Consider the following 21,063-nt stretch of genomic DNA (forward strand, 5'->3'; position numbering starts at 1 on the left):
TCAACAAATTAGAATACTTCATAAGACCAATTAAAAAAAAATTTTTAGATATACACACTCACACAGCCACATTTTTTTATATTCAGTCTCACACAAAACTAAGTATAAATAATATTTTTATTAATTGTCTCTCCAGATTTCCAACAATTTGTGCATCATTCACAAAACTAACATCTGAAGCAAAATAAAAACAAAATCACCCTGATATAAAAATACTGTACACCCCCCCCCATATGTTCATATTTTCACAGAATATACAATCAATCTGTTAGAAACGATGATGATGTGAATCTGCTGGTTAGTGCTTTACAATGAAATTTTTTTTCTGCATTTTTGACTAATCAAATATTTATTTTGTGCTCAAAAGGCTATGAAATTTGCCCACCAACGGTAATATAATAATCAGGCCCTGTCCTGAGCCTATTTTTGTGCTACAATTCTTCAGTAATAACTTTTGTTTATGTTGGATTTCAGTGTTTAGCATGTGTTTGATAACACCTTCATATTTAGTGGATTTATACTTCATATGTTAGAGAGACCTTCTGACCCTTTGTCACCATACTTAAAATACGTCTTTGGCAGGTGTTAGTGAAAGACATGGGGTTTATGTGCATGACTAGTCTCCAACTAGAAGAACTGCATCCGTGTTTTAATGCACCAAGTCAACAGTTCATATGGATGGAGAAAAGTCTGATCCTTTTATGACTGCAGGGCTCAGTCCTGTTCCTCATCAGTGGCAGACTGCTGCTCAGCAGCCTCGTCCTCTGAGCTGGCCTGACATGCTGACGTATGGAACAGACGCATCAGGTCCCGAAATCTCCTTGAAACCTGCAGAGACATTGATGTTAAGAAAGGCAAAGAAAAGAATGCTATAAAGCAAAAAAGATCTGTAACTTTATAATTCTGGTACCTCACTGGCTGTTTTGTTTCCGAGCTGCTCTGACACAGCCTGAAAGGTGCTTTGATTAGCTCCTTGCTGCTGACAGGCAGTAAGAATCACTCGATCTGCCTCCCTATAAACCAGATGATAAAAGAGGGCCATGTAAAACACAAGCACCATCAGATGCTCAAAAACACATCATGATCTGTGGCTGTGCTCACCTAGTCCAGAGAATGACCCTCTCTCCACTGGGAGTGAGGGAGATGTTTTTGGCACACACAGGTGTATCTAAGACTGGGCTCAGTGTGCTCTGCTGAGTGGCATCTCTCTCTCCTGATTCACCTGAATCGTCTTCATCCCTACTGTGCTTTTGTGCAGTTGTATGATGCATCTCCTCTTCGTTTTTCTTGTCATCTTCTTTGTTCTGTATTTTCTGCTCCTCTAGGACGGGGGAAGGGGGTCTCTCTTCTCCCTCCCATACAGGCCCATCACCTTCTGCAGATCAGGTAAAGAATTTTTTTTTAAACGTTTGGAGTTTCCAGTAAACTGTCAGTACACTGTAGATATTATAATGAAGACTCCTACATTTTAAAACAATATAATACAAACAGTATACTACATATTAACGTAAATATTAGCAAATTAAGTATTTGTTCAGTAATGTACACTACTATTCAAAAGTTTTGGGGATGGTAGGAATTTTTTTACAGTAAAAACAATATTGTGACATTATTACCATTTTAAATGGTACTGTTTTTTTATTTTAAATATATTTTAACATTTAGATTTATTTCTGTGATGCCAACGCTGAATTTTCGGCAGCCATTGCTCCAGTCTTCAGTGTCACATGATCCTTCAGAAATCATTCTAATATGCTGATTTGGTGCTCAATAAATATTTTTTATTATTATCAATGTTGAAAACAGTTGGGCTGCTTTTGTTTGTGAAAACCTTGATAATTTTTTTTCAGGATTCTTTAATAAATAGAAAAAAACAGCATTTATTTGAAATAGTGATCTTTTGTAAGATTATAAGTCTTTCCTGTCACTTTTGATCAATTTAACACATCTTTGCTGAATAAAAGCATTCATTTCTTAGAAAAAAAGAGAATATATATAGCTGACCCCAAACCTTTGAACAGTAATGTAAATTGTTCTTAAAAATTAAGTACACAGAAAGATTAAAAACATTTTTCAAAAATAACTTTGTAGTCTCTGTAAGAATGTAGATGCTGATTTCAATTATTAACTAAAAGTAACTAAAAATTAGAAATGAAAGAAATTAGGCTTTACCATCATGTGGACTGTTTGCTCCACTGCCAGTCTCATCTTTAACCTCTTTCTCTGCCTCTCCATCCTCCCCTTGTCCTCTTTCTTCTTCCTTTTCTTCCCCTCTTTAGAAAGAACTTTGTAGTCTCTGTAAGAATGTAGATGCCGATTTCAATTATTAACTAAAAGTAACTAAAAATTAGAAATGAAAGAAATTAGGCTTTACCATCATGTGGACTGTTTGCTCCACTGCCAGTCTCATCTTTAACCTCTTTCTCTGCCTCTCCATCCTCCCCTTGTCCTCTTTCTTCTTCCTTTTCTTCCCCTCTTTCAGATTGTGCATCAGCAGACGGAAACGCAGAATCGCGACTCTTCAGTACCTTAGAGCCATTAGTGGCCTGATCACAAAAAAAATAAAAAATTCAGAGCCCTCCTCAATGTGGAAAAACACAATATGAGGAAACATGGTCTCCATCAAAACATCTAATAACTGTGGCAATTTCATATATTTCAAGGCTTTGTCATGTCAAACCACAAAACAAGCACAGCGAGCACCTTGTTGCTATTACAACTCAAACATCCCTTCCTCTTATGCCTGCGATGTTTGGCATCATGGCTGGAGTCATGACAGGGACATGAGCAATCTTTTTCAGGCCAATCACAGTCCTGAAAAAAAGCATGAGATTAACAACTAAACAAAAATGGGGAAAACAAATTCACTGGGATGAACAAAATGAAGACACCTTGTAGTTGCCATGTGTGTGCATTTCTTTCCTCCTCCTGCTTCTGATCTGTCGAATCTTGTGAGACTCTTCGTCTTCCTCTAGATCAGGCAGAGTGACTTCCTCAAATCCTCCCCATACACCACCTCTAGAGGCCAAACTCACCCCTGCTTCTCCATCTGTCCCAGTGCCCACGTCCTCTGGCCAAACCGCCTCTTCAAATTGGCCAGGACGTGCTGGGGGTGGACGCATCTCGTCAAAAAACATCCAAAATTCTCCCTGTAGGTGTGTGTGGCCTTTAAGAAGGGTGGCCATCTGTGCTTTGAGCTGAGTTACAAAAGCAGAAATAACAGGATTTAGGAAAAGAAACAGTTTTATTAGGTAGGTAGGTAGCTTTTTATTGTCATTCAACTGTACATACAGAATGCACATATGAACGAAATTCCGTTCCACTGGCTCATAAATACTGCTACTACTATTAGGTACTTGCTGTGAAACTACAGACAAACGAGTGATTCAATAATATAATTTAATGCTACATTCATGTACATTGGTTGTGTATTTCTATAGGACACTGCAGAAAACCTTTCATTTTATTCATGAATCCATCTATCTATACCTCTTCAATCCCAGCAGGACTGAGAGGACTTCCACTCTGCAGCGCTCTCACTATCTTCTGGTAATGAAATGGATTCTCCCCAAAACTGATCTCCAACTGACGCAGGAACCGACGACTCCTCTCAAAGGCTTGCTGCTCCTCAAACTGGGGATGGGACAGAATATATTAGATACAGTCTTGTTTTCTTTTTTTAGCGATAACATTGATCAAATGACTGTTATTTCCACTGTTCTCTTTTCTGTCTATAAAATGATTGCAATTACCAGTCCACACTCTAGAGCTTGCTCAGGTAAAAGGAAAGCAGCGAAGTCCTTGAGGAGCTCAGGCCAGTCTTTGAGCAGAAGTTTCAGCTGGGAGAACAGCTCTACAACACTGTGACTGTGCCCTGCCTGGTCAAACTCATAAAGTAGCCCTAAAAACTCCTCCACCTTACCAGGAATGTCTTGCAAGGCCTCACGCACCTACAACAGCAAAAGAAAGGGAAGGAAGATGAGAGAGAGGGACAATTAGTGTTTCTCTAATCGATGTAAAGGAGATGCTAGTAAGTCAAGTGGTCTGACCCTGTTGAGATAAGCCTGGGCAAAAGCCATATCTTTGCTCTCTCTCATTGGATCGTTGTCCAAGATGTGGTCATCGTACAACAGGAGCAGCTTTGAGGCATCTTTACTTCCTCGTTCCTGACGTCGACCACGCTTCAGACTACGAGGTGGTGGGCGACCACGGCCTGTAAGAGTCAATAAACTGAATCAACTGAACATTTCATATTGAAAAATTAACCAACCACAGCTCAATTCAACTTGACATCACTGAAAACAACACAATCAGATGTTAAAAGTTGTGCTGACCTCTTCCACGCCCCCCTCCTCTCCCGCTGATCTGTGGAGGGTCGTCACCGGGCAGCGCTTCACCCTCCGGAAGCTTTCCACCTTCTCCCTCCCCTGCATCCATCTCATCACCCTTCATCACACCATCATCCTCATCCTCGGAGTTCTCCTCCTGCGAATTCTGGGACGCAGGGGAGTTTTGGGAGTTTGGGGAGGTGGGGGAAGTTGGGGACGTGGGCGAATTGTCCTCCTCAGAGTCTCCCTCTCTGCACAACCTCCTCTCTGATGCCAACCAGGTCAACTTCTCCATTGTCTCCTACCGAAAGGAACACAGAGGAAACAAATTAATAAAACTGTAGAAAGAAATGGATTACAATGACTCAATTTATATCTGTCTACTGAACTTATTTCAAGCATTTAAGCATAATACTTCACATTACATTTAGGAATGCATTATATATCAGTACCAAATTGATTAATTTTGATTTATTGGTATATGTTATATATTGTATATTTAATTGTGCATGCTCATTTAATCTATTTTTAGATTTCTATCTCTGCAGTCATCTAACGCTCACCTAATCTTTAAAAACACTAAATATGTAATAACACATTTAAATGTGATCTTGCAAATCTCAAAATTAATATGCATTTTCATTCTGCACATTCTAATGTTGTGATGCCTAAATACACTTGTAGCATTTAAAATGACTGATTTGAATTTTTAGGATTTTAGTTTTAATTTATTTAGACAAACCTGAAGCTCTGGAACGGACAACACAGATTCCTCTGATGCTGATGACATCACTTCCTCTTCATCCTCATCCTGTGTGAGGTCATCGAAATCCTCCTCTTCTTCATCCCTCTCTCCATCTCCATCCTTCTCTTCCCTATCTTTGTCGCCACTTCCATCCCCATCTGTTTTCCTGCCACCTTCTCCATCACCGTTCTTCTCACCTTCATCTTCATCATGTTCTCCATTTCCCCCACTTTCCCTCTCCTCGCCCCGTCCCTCCTTGTTCCCACAGCTCTGTTTCTCTTCCCCACTGGACTGTTGGTCCTTCCCATCTCCAGTGCTGTGTTTGCACACTCCTGGTGCTTCCTGTTTGCCAGAGGCAGATTGGACAGAAGGACACTCTACAATATCCGTCTCCACCCTCACGGAAGCTTCAGCACCACCGTCCGTGCTGCTCAAACTGGAGTCGGGGCTGCAAGAGGACTCCGAGAGTGCCAGGAGAGGACTACCAAACAAAGCGCCTGCCATTTCCTCTTCCCATCTGTCTCCAACCATTTCCTCGACATCCTCTTTTCTTTCCCCAGCATCTTGGGTTATGATGTTTAAGGGCACTTCAGTGCTACCCTTGTTATTTAGGACTACGGAGCCAGTAGGAATGTCAGTTTGCTGGGATAAACTTCCTGGTGCACCTTCAGCAGGAAGTAGAGCAGGTTGGTTCAGAACTATGGAGTCTTGAGGCAGAAGTACAAACTGAGGAACCCCTGTAGACGAAACGGTTTGAACCAGCACAAACTGAGAACTGTCTTCTGCTGGTGCAGCTGTCAGAGGAGAGAAGACACTCCTTTGACCATTTTCCACACTATACTGAATGGGAGTGCCATCCTTCATGGCTTGCAAAATCACACATTCGGACTTCTGTGTCGTCTTTCCAATGTAGGGACTTGAGGAATTTCTCAAGGCCTGTGTCCCAGGGACTAACTGTATGACAAGATCCTGAGAGGGAGATGTGACCAATCTTTGTGTGGTGGCATTTTCATGGGCTTTGATAACAACACCGTTATCTGATGGGAATTTCTGTGTGACATTCATGCATATTGGATGATCCATAATGACAGCAGGGTTACTTATGTTTCCCATACTCCCAGAGGACAGGGGCAATAGCTGGGGTAGCCGGGGGGCTGGTTTCAAAGGAGCAAGTTTTCTAGGTATGGTCCGTTTCTTCTGTTTATTGGACATCTGCTGCATGCCACACGCCCTGACTGTTCCAGTACTAAGTAGAGGGATATCACACGGGGTTATCTGAACTACAGTGGGGGGCAAGTTGGCAGGAGGGTGGGCTGGATTACCAGCCCCCAATTCTGGAGTAACATACTGGAAATTAACAGGACAAGAGGTGCTCAGTGGGACAGTCCCATGGGCAGGGGTCAAAGGGGGGTGAACCAATGGGAACACCCCATTTATAGGAGTGCTAGGTGTTTGGGTCAATAATACTACACCATGTGCTGGACGTGGTGTGGACACATTGGTCAATACATTTCCTGAACCTGTGGGACATGGAGGCGCTTTAGCCAGTGGTGTGAGAGTAGGACAGGCAAAACCACGTAGAGGTCGAGATTTGGGCTGTGAAGCACGCATTGGTCTCTGTGAAGGGTGCAGACGCAAAGTGACGCCTTTAGGGAGGAACTGTGGGTAGCGTGTTCCTTTCGGGAAGACAAGGGTAGGAGACTTGATGGTGGAGGTCCCCTGTAAACTGCTCTGACAAACTGCCCTATGGATGTATGGCAAGCTTTTCTGTAAAGAAATTTGAAACCATCATGAGTGTACTTCAAGTCAGATAGATGAAATTATTTTAGAATGGTTTTAGTTAAAGAGTTTAGGGCAGTGATTTAGGCCAAGTTCCAGCGGTACATTTCAGTTTAGATAAGAGGGCCTTCAAATATTGTCTTCGAAGGCCCTCTTAGGGGGCCTTGTAGGTTGAGGTTGAGAACCACTGGTCTTGTAATACCTTCAGGTTGTAATAGCTTGAGGTTGTAATACCTTCAGCCAGTTGGGCATCACGTCTTGCTCTCTCTCCACAGGAGGGCGCTCCTCTCCAGGCACCACAGGTCTGCACATCACAGGTAAAGGAGGAACCACACGATTCTGGCAGTAAAACTAAGAAAAACAACAATATTACATTGTCATAAAAACTTTTAACCCCCATCAAAGATTCTATGGCAACCGGCGCTTCTAACGGCCGCTGCAGTGATGCAATGACTTTACCAATCAGCGACTGGCTTTCATTTAGAAGGCGGGACATATTCCGCCATAGTGCAAGTTGCAGTTTCTCCCATTCATAAATAACAGGAGTGAACCGTCTTTGTATATCTATAGTCTTTGTCCCCATTCAGTAGGACTACGTTTTTATTATTTTAATTTGCAATTTCAGAAGGTGTTGAAATCATAGACAAATTGACAGAAACTGGGGAAAACTAGGGGCAAATGTCCAACACCTCAAATACTAGTGTATATGAAGATAGGCAGATGAACAGATAGATCACCTTGATGATGTTGTGTGGGGCTCTGGGGGACACCATGTCCTTCACACGCACACGCAGCTGCTCCTGACGCTTGGGCCGGATCAGATAGCGGCTCATCAGGTGATATGGGAACTCTGTTTGAGCAAAGTGCTTTAACCCCAAGACTAAGAGACTGTAGAGAGGTGAGAGCAGGGGATGAGAGAGAGGCAGAAGGTAAACTGGGTGAAGGTATGGCTAGTGTTTGCTAGGTGGTGTCAGTTGTCCAAACTCCACAAATTGATTATTTTGAAACATGACTCTGCAAAAAGCCCACATTAACATTTCTTTCTTCACTGACCAATTCCAGTATTATTGGTGTGGCATTTGCAAGCCAAAGGTGAATTTTTAACTTCTCAGACAAATTTTTTTTGTACACGTTTTTAAAAATTGAAATACACATAAGACACTAGATCAGGGGTGTCCAAACTCGGTCCTGGAGGGCCGGTGTCCAGAAGAGTTTAGCTCAAACCCCAATTAAACACCTGAACCAGATAATCAAGCTCTTACTAGGCATACTAGAAACTTAAAGGCAGGTGTGTTGAGGCAAGTTGGAGCTAAACTCTGCAGGACACCGGCCCTCCAGGACCGAGTTTGGGCACCCCTGCACTAGATGATATGCTATATTTAAATAATTCAATTATTTATAGATTAAAACATTAAAATATTTACTCCCATGACTGAACCTAAATGGGGTAGAGAGTCAAAGCCATTTGTACCCGTCTTCTCCTTTGGTGTAATAATGTTTGCTGCATGAGGGATGCAGGACTGGATCCAGCCTGCAGTGTGGAAGAAGCTCTGGGTACAGAAACACAGAGCGTGTGGCCAACAACCATGCAAGACCAGCCGGAAGCAACGGGTACGAACGAGCTACAGAAACAAAGAAAGCATACAGCCATCATATATATATACACATCTATGCATGTGCGATTGATTTGATTAATTGGGTCATATGAAATACATATGAGATGCCTAACCTGAGTTTGGGCGAATGGGTTTGGGAGGAAGATACAGAGGAGAAGGACATTGCTTTAACTCCTCCAACAAGTTGAGGGAGGACTGCAAGTTACACACCCTAAACATGCTTCTAAAACCTGTATTAACCGTTGATCTCTCCTCCTCTGCCCGCTCCACAAATGACAGCAACTCCCCCTGTCAACACAGGACAGGGAACAATTATTGTAAAATTACAACTTGTACGGCAAACTCTCAACAATTTTTGAGGAAGTACTCATTTGATTTTGATATATAAAGTGATATGTCAAAGATGTTAAAACTCCTTTATCATATCACATTGTCTGCACAATGTTTGTATATAAAACATCAAAGCAAAAACATCTCACACACTATCAGTACTTGCAAACGTACTGTAACGTAAAGTATCAAAAATAGATTTATTCATGTAAAACATAACATCTTGGAAATTACCATCTCTATATAAAGGGGAAAATTACATTTTAATACTCAAAGAGAAGGAAGAAAATGTTTGTAAAAATGTGTTTGTACTTGTTATAACTGTACTGCTTTTTGAATTTCAATAAACATCATAAAAAAAATAATCTGACAAGTAACACAACATTTTCTTTCCATTGGTAAATTTTGAAACATGTTCAGTAGTCTTTTCTTGTGCCTTAAAAGTTTCTAAAAAAAAAAAAAGAAAGAAACTGGTGTGTTTAATCCCAAATTTTCTTACTAGGAAATGTTTGGTGGTTTGAGCTTCACTCTGTAGTGCCTTCACTGGGCTGCACATCATATTGACCTGTGTCAGTAACTGGACATGCTGAAGAGGGAAAAAAACTGAGTTAAACTGTAAACCAAAATTAAATCATATCAAGATAACACAAGAGGTTTGAGATGTTTCCCCTATGCATTACATGAATCACACTTAGACAAAGAACAACAGCATTTTGGCAAAAAGACTAGATTCTTGTGACCAAGATACATTAAGTCAATTAAGCATGTTCATTGTGAATGGTGGTGTTTAAAACGTTCTTACTTGCTGTATTTGCTGCTGCAGTTGTATTTTCTGAGGAGATGTGACCACCAGAGGACAGGTGGGCTGCACAAGAACCATGCCAGGCCCAGTTGCATGCTGAGTGGTCCGAACCTGGTTCTCCCGTCGCTGCTGCAAAGCATCCAGCTGCTCTCTGACTGTGCGCCTGCATGCAGTCAACATGTGAGCCAATGGCTCCTCAAACCTGATGACAAATAGAAACATAGTGAATCTTTATTAAGGGATGTTTTTATATGTGCACAAGAAGCATTAAAGAAAATCTGCTGGACTGCCATTCTGATGAAACATAAAACTTCAATTATTCTAAAATAGTATTCTCAACTAGGGACGCATAATATATCAGTACCTTATTGGTTACTGGCCAATATACAAGAATTTCTAATTTCCTTTATCAGCTGTTATTGGATTTTGGCTCTTGAATTGTACATGCTCATTTCCTCATCCTTTTCATTTAGATTACATTTGTAGTCACTTAAAACTAACTTAAAATTAATTTTTACAAATATTAATAATTTAAAAACTAAATAAATTTAATCTTTATCAAATCTAATAGTGAATAGCCATTCTTTCATACATTATCATGTTGTGATGCCCAAATTTACTTGTATCATTTAATACATTTTTTAATTTGTAAAACAAAATAGTATAAAATGTTATTATCCACTATTTATCAATTATTGGCCATAAGATGGCAATTTATCAGCAGAGCATACCAGAATTTAAAAATATATATTAAAAATAAATATACAAAAATAAAAATTAAATAAATTACTATTCATTTTAATTCCATATTGTGAAGAAATTCTAGGAGAAAAAAATGGAGTGGGAGTTGATTTTATCAAGAGAGAATTTACAGAATCATGAAAAGTGGGCATTCCTTACAAAAATGGAGCCAAACCTAAATGCAAGTGAGCAATTTTGACAGCTGCATATATACTAACTGTATAATAGAATTATCAACAAACAGAATTATGACTCGATTTGTATATTTTCCTCTGCATAAATGCTGACACTCATTAAAAATCAAATCATTGTTACGTCAGTCATCAAATATGACTGGCAAATTAAACAGACCAAGCATCTTATACTCTCTGTACCCTAGTGAATGACCATTACAGGGACATTGTGCACACACACTCACTCTCAGTGCGGAAAAGACAGCACAGATGTCAATGTACCTCGTTAACATTTAAAAAACCTCATCAACCACATCTCTGTCTGCACCCAGAATACAGCGATGCACGTGGATCACATACACACACTACAACCTGTAATGACCCCTTCGCAGGGTAAATAAGCTGAAACAGTGTGTGACATGTCCATCTCAAGACAGTTTTGTACTTATTGACACTATGCTATTTCCGTAACCAATGTTAATTTCCGTAACCAATGTTAATTACATACATAAAGAACATAGAAGTTACAAGCCTGATATGATGGGTTTTAAATAAGGGCTCAAACAGAGACTGTTTATGATCATAACATCAGGAAAATGGCATACAGTTTAAGGGATGCCCTTTCAGTAGGTGTCAGAGGTTTGATTGTGTGTGTGTGTATACGTGCATGTAGCTGTTATGTTTTCCAGTAAATGAGCTCTATTTAAAGCCTCTGTGCCTGGATTCTGCATGTAGCACGTAGGTGAAATCTTTTCAGCACGTCCACAGTGAAGTACAGACCTGCACCTGTGCAGTACTCAGCAGTGGTGGGAAGGGGGATGGGGGAATGAGTGTGTGTTCAGACTATAGGGAATGTGTATATGTAGCTCTGCTGTGTCCATTCCGTGCCCTGGGTCTATAGTGAAACAATTGGACACATTAGAGCATTTCTCTGCCTCCCTACCCAAACAGACAACAGCATTCCTCTGCTGCTCTGTCCCAAAGGGAGGACCCAACTTGTAATAATATGTCTCCTTGCTTTGCATTTTGCACAAGAAAATACAGTTTCATCAGAAAGCAACTGCATATGGCTTTCTTATTAGCAAAACTTAATAGCAACATATAAGCGCAAGCAATTAAATAAATACAGGCTCAACAATAAGAAAATATAAATATTTAAGAAAATACTCACTTTCTCTCTCTCTCTCTCTCTATATATATATATAGTTATCAGAGATATGTTCCTTTAAAATTATGGGGAAAATTACATATGTGAAAAAATGGTGTATAATATTACAATAATCATAATATAACAATATATTAGTAATACTAAAAAATATGCAATTTAATTTCCAATTATATTTCAAACATTAAATAATAAATGTAAAAATATGTTATACAGTTACAAATAAGTAGTTTATAGTTATAAATCAGTCAAAAATCTGGGTGTTATATTAGATAGCAACTTGTCTTTTGAAAATCATATTTCCCATGTTACAAAAACAGCATTCTTCCATCTTAGAAACATTGCCAAGTTACGAAACATGTTACCTGTTTCTGATGCAGAAAAGTATATATATACATACACATTTAAATATATAAACACACACAAAAATTATGGGCCAGTGGAAATGAGGACAAAATGTTCCTAGAAATGGGATAGGAAGCAGAAAAAAAACCCTTACTGTTGATTTCTTGACATGGGGGGGGGTTACCTAATGGCTTGAGGGACATTGAATTGTGGAATGTCATTGGCCTCCTCATCACGTTCCTCATCTTCTTCATGACCTTCCTCGTCTTGTTCGTTGGCAGCCAACTCATCATGGAACTATAAAATAGGAGGGAAAATGAGTGAGGAGTGACTGGATTTAGTTTGTTCCTGTTAGTGTTAAGTCCTCTTACTGTCTCAAATAGCTCTTCCATGAGCTCATTGACTTCCTTCTCTGCAAAAGAGAGGTGAAATCATTACTTAAAGCAAATACTTAAAACTGAGTGTTTTATCCAATCTACAACCTGTACAAAAACTCACTTGTGATACGAACAGCACGATCATTTCTATAATCCTCCAAATCTGGCTCATCTAAATCATCTAGAAAGTTATATTCAGGGTCATCATCTTCATCAGCCTCTTCTGAAATACAGAGAGAGAATCGTCAGAAGAACTGTATCTTTCATGTGTGTGAACAAATATGTAAAGCAGTGATGCTGAGAGGAAACTGAGGAAAAGGTCAGGGGAAGAAAAACATGAGTGGAAAAAGCAGAGGTAGTACTTAACCGCTGACACACACACATAAAACTACTCTCACACTCAGAGGAAGCCATTAAGACATTTAAGAAAAGTGCTTTGACAGCATCTGTGTGCAACAGGCATGACAGTGATTTGTTTAACAGACACGATCGCACTTGAAGGTTCACTGGTTCAGCCAAGGCCAGTAAACAAGAATAAGAGGTGTCAAAAACAGCCCCAAATAATATCAAATACACTACCATTCAAAGGTTAGGGGAAAGAAGTCTTTTATGCTCACAAAGTTTGCATTTATTATTATTTTAAAAAAAATCAGTAAAAACAGTAATAGGTGAAAATTATTACAATTTATAACAACTGTTTTCCATTTGAACATTTAACCAATTTATTCCTGTGATGACAAAGCTGAATTTTCAGCAGCCATTACTCCGGTCTTTAGTTTCACATGATCTTTCAGAAATCATTCTAATATGCTGATTTGGTGCTCAAGAAAAATGTTTTATTATCATCAATGTTGAAAAGAGTTGTACAGCTTGATATTTTTGTGAAAACCGAAGTATCATTGTTCAATAGCAGTGTTGCCCCTGCCATTTCATAGGGCCCTAAACATGTAATATTTGTTAAACTTTTAATAAATTGATGTTAATTGTTTAAGTTTCATGATTTTAATTAATTCGACATGCTTTTTGATTAATAAAATATAATTTAACCATTAAAAAGGAGTCCAGAAAAAAAAAGAACGTTACCCCCCCCAAAGCCGTAAACCTAGGGGAAACACTGAATAGAATGTTCAAAAAAATAGCAATTATTTCTTTTTCTATTTCCATCTTTAGTAACAATGCAAAAGTATATACTTTCACTTTTCAATTTAATGCATCCTTGCTAAATATTTATTATTTGTTATTTTGGGTAATGTTCAAAATAGTTTTAAGAGTACAGTTTCTTCTTCCAACTTGCAAGTTGTAACTTGTCTAAAAACTTTTTTTTAAAACCGATTTTTAATGTAAGTACTACTCAAATTAATGAATGTATTTATTAATTAATCATGATTACAATATTAACAGAAATAAAAGCAAATTAAAATTAGAAGGGAAATATAATCTTTTTGTGAACATCACATGCAGTAGACACTACACCTCCTGACCTTCATTGTCCAGATTAGAGGTCATGAGTCCCTGCAGCCATTGTGCCCATTCGCGGTCCTCTGGTGTGAAGACGTTATCGTACATATCTGGCGTGATGTCCGGCGCACAGAGCTCTGCCTCCAGCTGATCTAGAGGAACGTCTCTCAGCGGACGTTTTGACCGAGTACGACAAGCTACCAGACTGTCATTCGGCCCCCCTCCGCCACCATTGCTCAAAGCCTTTTGCAGACAGGCAGATAGACACACTGATTTTAGAGAGAGAACCAAATATACTAGGCAGAGAGATTTTTGAGTCTATGTGATTTGGTACCTGGTAAGGCTCCATGCAGAGAGGACCGAGTTCAAGTTCTTTATCCACAGCATGTAGTTTCTCAATGAAGGGGTCAGGGGCCCTAAGGGACCGTGAGGGGCCACAGGATTGAGGAGGTGGGGCAGGAGGACCCATAGGCACTGCTTCAACTCTCAAGTGCCTGGAGAGCTTGGGCTTCTGTGACAGAGATGAGGAGGGAAAAAAACTTTGAACAATGTGCAAAAAGAATGAAATATGAGTGTGTATGTGATCATAATACTATGTAAAGTACCAGTCTGGGGCTGTTGCTGGCATCATCACATTGGGGAGGTGTATGAGAGGACGAATGTCTGCTGCCACGTGGCGAGGAGGCCGTGCTCTCCACATCACTCTCCAAAAAAGTCTGAGAGAAAATTCAAATATATTCTTTTATAAATCAATCAAGAGGCTGTTACCGTAGAATAGGGTAGTAATAAACAGTAATAATAAACAAGTGATTATTAAACAACAGCTTGTCTAAATGCCTTTTTATTTTACATGTGAAGGGGGCATTCTTAAAAGGCACAAAAAAATGGACAGTTAAATTCTATAGGTCAAAAAGAGGGAGGGAAAAGTTGCAAAAAAAAAGTATTATAAGTGGACCTCTAATGAAAAATAATAAAGTAAGATTTTTGTTGTTGTAGTTTTTGGTAAAAGTCTTTTATGCTCACCAAGGCTGCATTTATTTACTCAAAATACAGAAAAAAACAGCAATTTTGTGTAATTTACTTATGTAACTTTCCTAATTAAATATATTTTAAAATGTAATTTATTTGTGTGGTGGCAAAGCTGAATTTTCAGCAGCCATTACTCCGGTCTTTAGTTTCACATGATCTTTCAGAAATCATTCTAATATGCTGATTTGGTGCTCAAGAAAAATGTTTTATTATCATCAATGTTGAAAAGAGTTGTACAGCTTGATATTTTTGTGAAAACCGAAGTATCATTGTTCAATAGCAGTGTTGCCCCTGCCATTTCATAGGGCCCTAAACATGTAATATTTGTTAAACTTTTAATAAATTGATGTTAATTGTTTAAGTTTCATGATTTTAATTAATTCGACATGCTTTTTGATTAATAAAATGTAATTTAACCATTAAAAAGGAGTCCAGAAAATCATCCACATTTGCCCTTTAATAAGGCAGAGAAATAATGGATGTATTGCCAAGTTACGGGTAATAATAAAGATAAAAATCAATCAGGCTAATGAATCAGGCAGTGTTATAACATTTTCTGTTTTAAAGTTTTCTTTTTTGAGTACATTTTCCATACATATTGTATAATATTCATTTAATTCATTGTTTAATGTTTAAATACTTTTAGTTGTCTCAGTTGCTGACATTAAAGTACACTATACTGTTCAAATGTTTAGGGCCTGTAAAATTTTGTAAAATCAATGTTTTTAAAAGAAATCTCATACCCACCAATGCTGAATTTATTTGATTAAAAAAAATCAGTAAAAACAGTAATAGGTGAAAATTATTACAATTTATAACAACTGTTTTCCATTTGAACATTTAACCAATTTATTCCTGTGATGACAAAGCTGAATTTTCAGCAGCCATTACTCCGGTCTTTAGTTCCACATGATCTTTCAGAAATCATTCTAATATGCTGATTTGGTGCTCAAGAAAAATGTTTTATTATCATCAATGTTGAAAAGAGTTGTACAGCTTGATATTTTTGTGAAAACCGAAGTATCATTGTTCAATAGCAGTGTTGCCCCTGCCATTTCATAGGGCCCTAAACATGTAATATTTGTTAAACTTTTAATAAATTGATGTTAATTGTTTAAGTTTCATGATTTTAATTAATTCGACATGCTTTTTGATTAATAAAATATAATTTAACCATTAAAAAGGAGTCCAGAAAAAAAAAGAACGTTACCCCCCCCAAAGCCGTAAACCTAGGGGAAACACTGAATAGAATGTTCAAAAAAATAGCAATTATTTCTTTTTCTATTTCCATCTTTAGTAACAATGCAAAAGTATATACTTTCACTTTTCAATTTAATGCATCCTTGCTAAATATTTATTATTTGTTATTTTGGGTAATGTTCAAAATATTTTTAAGAGTACAGTTTCTTCTTCCAACTTGCAAGTTGTAACTTGTCTAAAAACTTTTTTTTAAAACCGATTTTTAATGTAAGTACTACTCAAATTAATGAATGTATTTATTAATTAATCATGATTACAATATTAACAGAAATAAAAGCAAATTAAAATTAGAAGGGAAATATAATCTTTTTGTGAACATCACATGCAGTAGACACTACACCTCCTGACCTTCATTGTCCAGATTAGAGGTCATGAGTCCCTGCAGCCATTGTGCCCATTCGCGGTCCTCTGGTGTGAAGACGTTATCGTACATATCTGGCGTGATGTCCGGCGCACAGAGCTCTGCCTCCAGCTGATCTAGAGGAACGTCTCTCAGCGGACGTTTTGACCGAGTACGACAAGCTACCAGACTGTCATTCGGCCCCCCTCCGCCACCATTGCTCAAAGCCTTTTGCAGACAGGCAGATAGACACACTGATTTTAGAGAGAGAACCAAATATACTAGGCAGAGAGATTTTTGAGTCTATGTGATTTGGTACCTGGTAAGGCTCCATGCAGAGAGGACCGAGTTCAAGTTCTTTATCCACAGCATGTAGTTTCTCAATGAAGGGGTCAGGGGCCCTAAGGGACCGTGAGGGGCCACAGGATTGAGGAGGTGGGGCAGGAGGACCCATAGGCACTGCTTCAACTCTCAAGTGCCTGGAGAGCTTGGGCTTCTGTGACAGAGATGAGGAGGGAAAAAAACTTTGAACAATGTGCAAAAAGAATGAAATATGAGTGTGTATGTGATCATAATACTATGTAAAGTACCAGTCTGGGGCTGTTGCTGGCATCATCACATTGGGGAGGCGTATGAGAGGTAGAACGTCTGCTGCCACGTGGCGAGGAGGCTGTGCTCTCCACATCACTCTCCAAAAAAGTCTGAGAGAAAATTCAAATATATTCTTTTATAAATCAATCAAGAGGCTGTTACCGTAGAATAGGGTAGTAATAAACAGTAATAATAAACAAGTGATTATTAAACCACAGCTTGTCTAAATGCCTTTTTATTTTACATGTGAAGGGGGCATTCTTAAAAGGCACAAAAAAATGGACAGTTAAATTCTATAGGTCAAAAAGAGGGAGGGAAAAGTTGCAAAAAAAAAGTATTATAAGTGGACCTCTAATGAAAAATAATAAAGTAAGATTTTTGTTGTTGTAGTTTTTGGTAAAAGTCTTTTATGCTCACCAAGGCTGCATTTATTTACTCAAAATACAGAAAAAAACAGCAATTTTGTGTAATTTACTTATGTAACTTTCCTAATTAAATATATTTTAAAATGTAATTTATTTGTGTGGTGGCAAAGCTGAATTTTCAGCAGCCATTACTCTTCATTGAAACAGGGTCCTTCCGAAAACATTCTATTATGATGATCTTGTGCTCAAGAAATATGTCTTCTTATCATCAATGTTGAAAACAGATGTGCAACTTAATATTTTTGTGAAAACCATTTTTAGGACTCTTTGGTGCATAGAAAGTTCAAAAGATCATTATTTGAAATTTACAAAAACTTTTGACCAATTTAATTCTTATTCTCATTGAATAAAAGTATTAATTTATTTAAAAACATATTTTCAAAGGCAGTGTATGATGTTTATACAATAATTAAAATAATTTAAAATACATTTTTTTTTTTAAATAAGTATATGTTTGTGATATGCACCTCCTCAGCCGTTTCATCTTCCTCATCTTCATCAGGACAATACTCTTCATCAGAGGAGTCCTCCTCTTGCAGGGGAATGTCCACAAACTGGGGTGGCTAATGAGAGAGTCCCATTTACCAATTAGCAGTGAACATCAACCAAAAACAAAAACAAAAAACCAATACAAATTCTCAAAGGTGATACATCATAACAATCTGATACCTTAATCTCACTTGGCTTCTTTATTGGAGAGATGTTCCAATTGCCCATCCCCTTAAAAAAAAAAACAACTATCAACACCCTCACATGTAAGAGCTTAAAATGCTCAAAACCTTTTTTTTTTCTCTCAGAAGAAAAAATTAATAAATCACACTCACCACCCCTTTCTCAACAACTTCTTTGAGCTTAGAACGGGTCATTTTAGGCTCCTACATTAAACAGGACATAAACATAATAAATCAAATGTAATAAATAAACAATCAAACATAATAAATAAAATTACCATTTTCAAACAGGCTTCCACTATAAGAGTTAAATAAAGGTGGAACTTACAAACATGGGCATATCTTGTGTGTCTCTTATAGCAGCTTTCATCATGGCCACAACATGCTCATTGGTTACCACCTCCTGAGGTCAAACAAAAAAATCATTTGTTAAAAAGTTTGTAATTTATTTTCAAACTACCACTTAGGGATGTAACGGTATGAAAATTTCATATCACAGTTATAATGAAAACGTTCAAAAAGAACTGATACACACACTGAAAACATTTCAATAAGTTTTATATTTGAAAATCAACAAACAACAAATACAATTAGCAGCTATATGCACTTTTTTTTAGCATAAACATTAAATTAACATTAACATGAAGCCCTAATGATAATAATAATAATAATAAATCACTTGAACATCATGTGATCTTCGGTTAGGAGATCTTGTGATACTTTTTAAAGCAAAGTTGGGTTTGATTTCGATTTCACATACATACAAACATAAATAGAATAGGCTAATTAAATTTGTCTATTTTTGATAATTAATTTTTAAATGGTAATACTAACCGTCAGGGCATTTTATCGTGATTTATCATGAAACCGGTAATCGTTCCATCCCTACTACCACTGATTTGATGGTAAAATGTCCTCATAATTATGTTATTTTTCTTGAAGGTTCACAGATTGATTCATTACTACAAGAGCATTTGTTTGATGTCTCAAGAACACATGCATAAAATCTAAATGGACTTTCTCATTGAAATCAGACTCACATGGATGATGTTACGAACGTTGACAGAGGAGAGCTTGAGCTTTTTGGACTTGAGTGTTAAATCTCTGTCCAGCTTCCTCAGCTCTTCCTCATTCTCATCCTCTTCCTCAAGCTCTTCTGTAGTCTTCTCCATCTCTCCATTCTTCTCAGGAATCTCTCCTTCCACACGAGTCATTCCACTCATATTTACATTCACTCCATTCTGTTTCTTTAGCCACACCTCCACTTCACACCTGTCCTCATCTATAGGTTGACAAGCAATGAGACTTCAATCAGACTTTGGAAAACAACTAAGTTCAATAGTGATGTTTATCTTAGTTAGAAAGTAACATAACTAAGTGAAGAGTGGTTAATGGCAAGGCTAAATGGTCTGACTCACCCACAGTGATGACCAGACCCAGCTCTGCATCCTCCTCTGACTGCAGTGGGGATGAAATTGGAGTGGAGGACTGGACACTGCTACTGTCATCTTCACCATGGCCTACACACACAGGAAATAACCAGATATCAAGTTCTGCTCTAAACTTCACTCAAGTAATACTGCTTGTTTCCACACTACCTGCACTGTAGTTCTTCTCATGGCAATTGGACTGATGAACATTTCTGTCTGGAGACAGTGTCTGGATTGAGGTCCAGCTCTTGTTCTTAGTGGGGGTAGAGACCTTTCTTCTCCAGGAACTAGGAGACCGTTTGAGAGAGAAAGGAGATCTGCTGACAGATCCTCTCTTAGGTGCTTTGGCAGGATTCGGTTGTGGTTCTGGAGAAGAAGACTTGCGTTTCCACCCCATGTTCAATCTGTCTCTGAGCCTGAAAAGACAGTTAAAGAAAACCTAGTGAAACAAACTAATGTCTTGCAACTAAGTTAATCCTCAAAAGTATGTATTCAAGAAATTATGAAATAAATAAAACAAAATTAATTAAGAGTCAGATAAACAAAACTAACAGTACAACAGTCTTTCTGGTTATGTCTCAAAACCCAGCCTAAACAGTTCACTAGTATGGAACAGAGCCAATTAATAAAAGCAATAAATTATAAATACAGCAGTGTTTTGTTTATATTCAGTAAATGTTTTTCTGATATACCAGAACAATATAAGCAGTACAATATATATGTATTTTATTTCTAATTCATTGTTAACCAAGCATAGAGAGATGGAGATCACAAACAGTGAATTTGTATGTTTCTTCAGATGTTAGCTTATTGGCTAACTGAAGTTAGCATTGCGCCCCTAAATAATACATACCACTTGGAAACGGTTTATATTTGTGACACGGAAGGATGTTATTTGCTGTGTTCACATTTTATCATGTAAAATATCCTCTTACCCACGAACAAGTGTTTGCAGCCATCGGTAGCTTTCTAATACACATTAGCCCGCCGCTTCACAACAAACGGCGGGTGTTGCGGTCATTTCCTTCCCTCACAAACACAGGCGATGACAAACCGTTCCCACACCTCAGTAGCGGTGCACAATACAACGACAATATTTCAATAGTATACGTTAGTAGTTTTAATAATGTAAAAAGCGTTTTGCGAGAAAAAAATCGCTACAAATATGGCGCTTTGACGGCGGCCAAAACAATTTTTTTCCCGAGGGAAAAAATAAGCTTCTCAAAATGACAATAATGAACGTTTATATTTTTATTATCTGTAACATCTGATATGCTTGCTTATATTTTATTCTAGGCACAATTATATATTATTATGACTCCATGTGGACCACACCTGCTGTCAGACTGAGTCTATTCTTTTTTTTTTTTTTTTTTTTTTTTTTTTTTTTGTTTCCAAAGTCACTGTCATTCTGTTACACTGTGGAAGCTTCTGTCACGAAAACAAATTCCTCGTATG

The 21,063-nt window shown here is 37.9% G+C and overlaps 1 protein-coding gene across 1 annotated transcript; it reads right to left on the reverse strand.

The window, feature by feature from the left end:
- Nucleotides 1–71: 71 nt before the first annotated feature.
- Nucleotides 72–20,662, reverse strand: LOC107717780 (GON-4-like protein). The gene is made up of 31 exons (XM_016524624.1): nt 20,541–20,662; nt 19,774–20,021; nt 19,594–19,695; nt 19,216–19,457; nt 18,504–18,578; nt 18,329–18,379; nt 18,174–18,224; nt 17,972–18,067; nt 17,079–17,189; nt 16,808–16,984; nt 16,497–16,716; nt 12,523–12,624; nt 12,396–12,436; nt 12,209–12,321; nt 9,601–9,802; nt 9,298–9,384; nt 8,582–8,756; nt 8,324–8,474; nt 7,590–7,740; nt 7,087–7,203; nt 5,071–6,840; nt 4,335–4,629; nt 4,050–4,213; nt 3,753–3,950; nt 3,490–3,633; nt 2,892–3,197; nt 2,704–2,814; nt 2,375–2,546; nt 1,102–1,375; nt 911–1,013; nt 72–828 (listed from the first exon to the last, which is right to left on the reverse strand). Exons 2-31 carry the CDS (start codon nt 20,000–20,002, stop codon nt 715–717), a joined length of 6,144 nt encoding a protein of 2,047 aa, XP_016380110.1. The 5' UTR covers nt 20,003–20,021; nt 20,541–20,662; the 3' UTR covers nt 72–714.
- Nucleotides 20,663–21,063: the final 401 nt, after the last annotated feature.

Source organism: Sinocyclocheilus rhinocerous, unplaced genomic scaffold (genome assembly GCF_001515625.1).
Source record: "Sinocyclocheilus rhinocerous isolate Xijiao unplaced genomic scaffold, SAMN03320098_v1.1 scaffold1204, whole genome shotgun sequence".
NCBI classification, from domain to species: Eukaryota; Metazoa; Chordata; class Actinopteri; order Cypriniformes; family Cyprinidae; genus Sinocyclocheilus; species Sinocyclocheilus rhinocerous.

Coding starts and splice junctions, on each gene's coding strand:
- LOC107717780 (XM_016524624.1), bottom strand. CDS start 20,002: ATGGGGTGGAAACGCAAGTCTTCTTCTCCAGAACCACAACCGAATCCT. Junction 19,696..19,773: donor TGAGAAGAACTACAGTGCAG/GTAGTGTGGAAA, acceptor CTGTGTGTGTAG/GCCATGGTGAAGATGACAGT. Junction 17,190..17,971: donor AAGATGAAACGGCTGAGGAG/GTGCATATCACA, acceptor ATTTTCTCTCAG/ACTTTTTTGGAGAGTGATGT.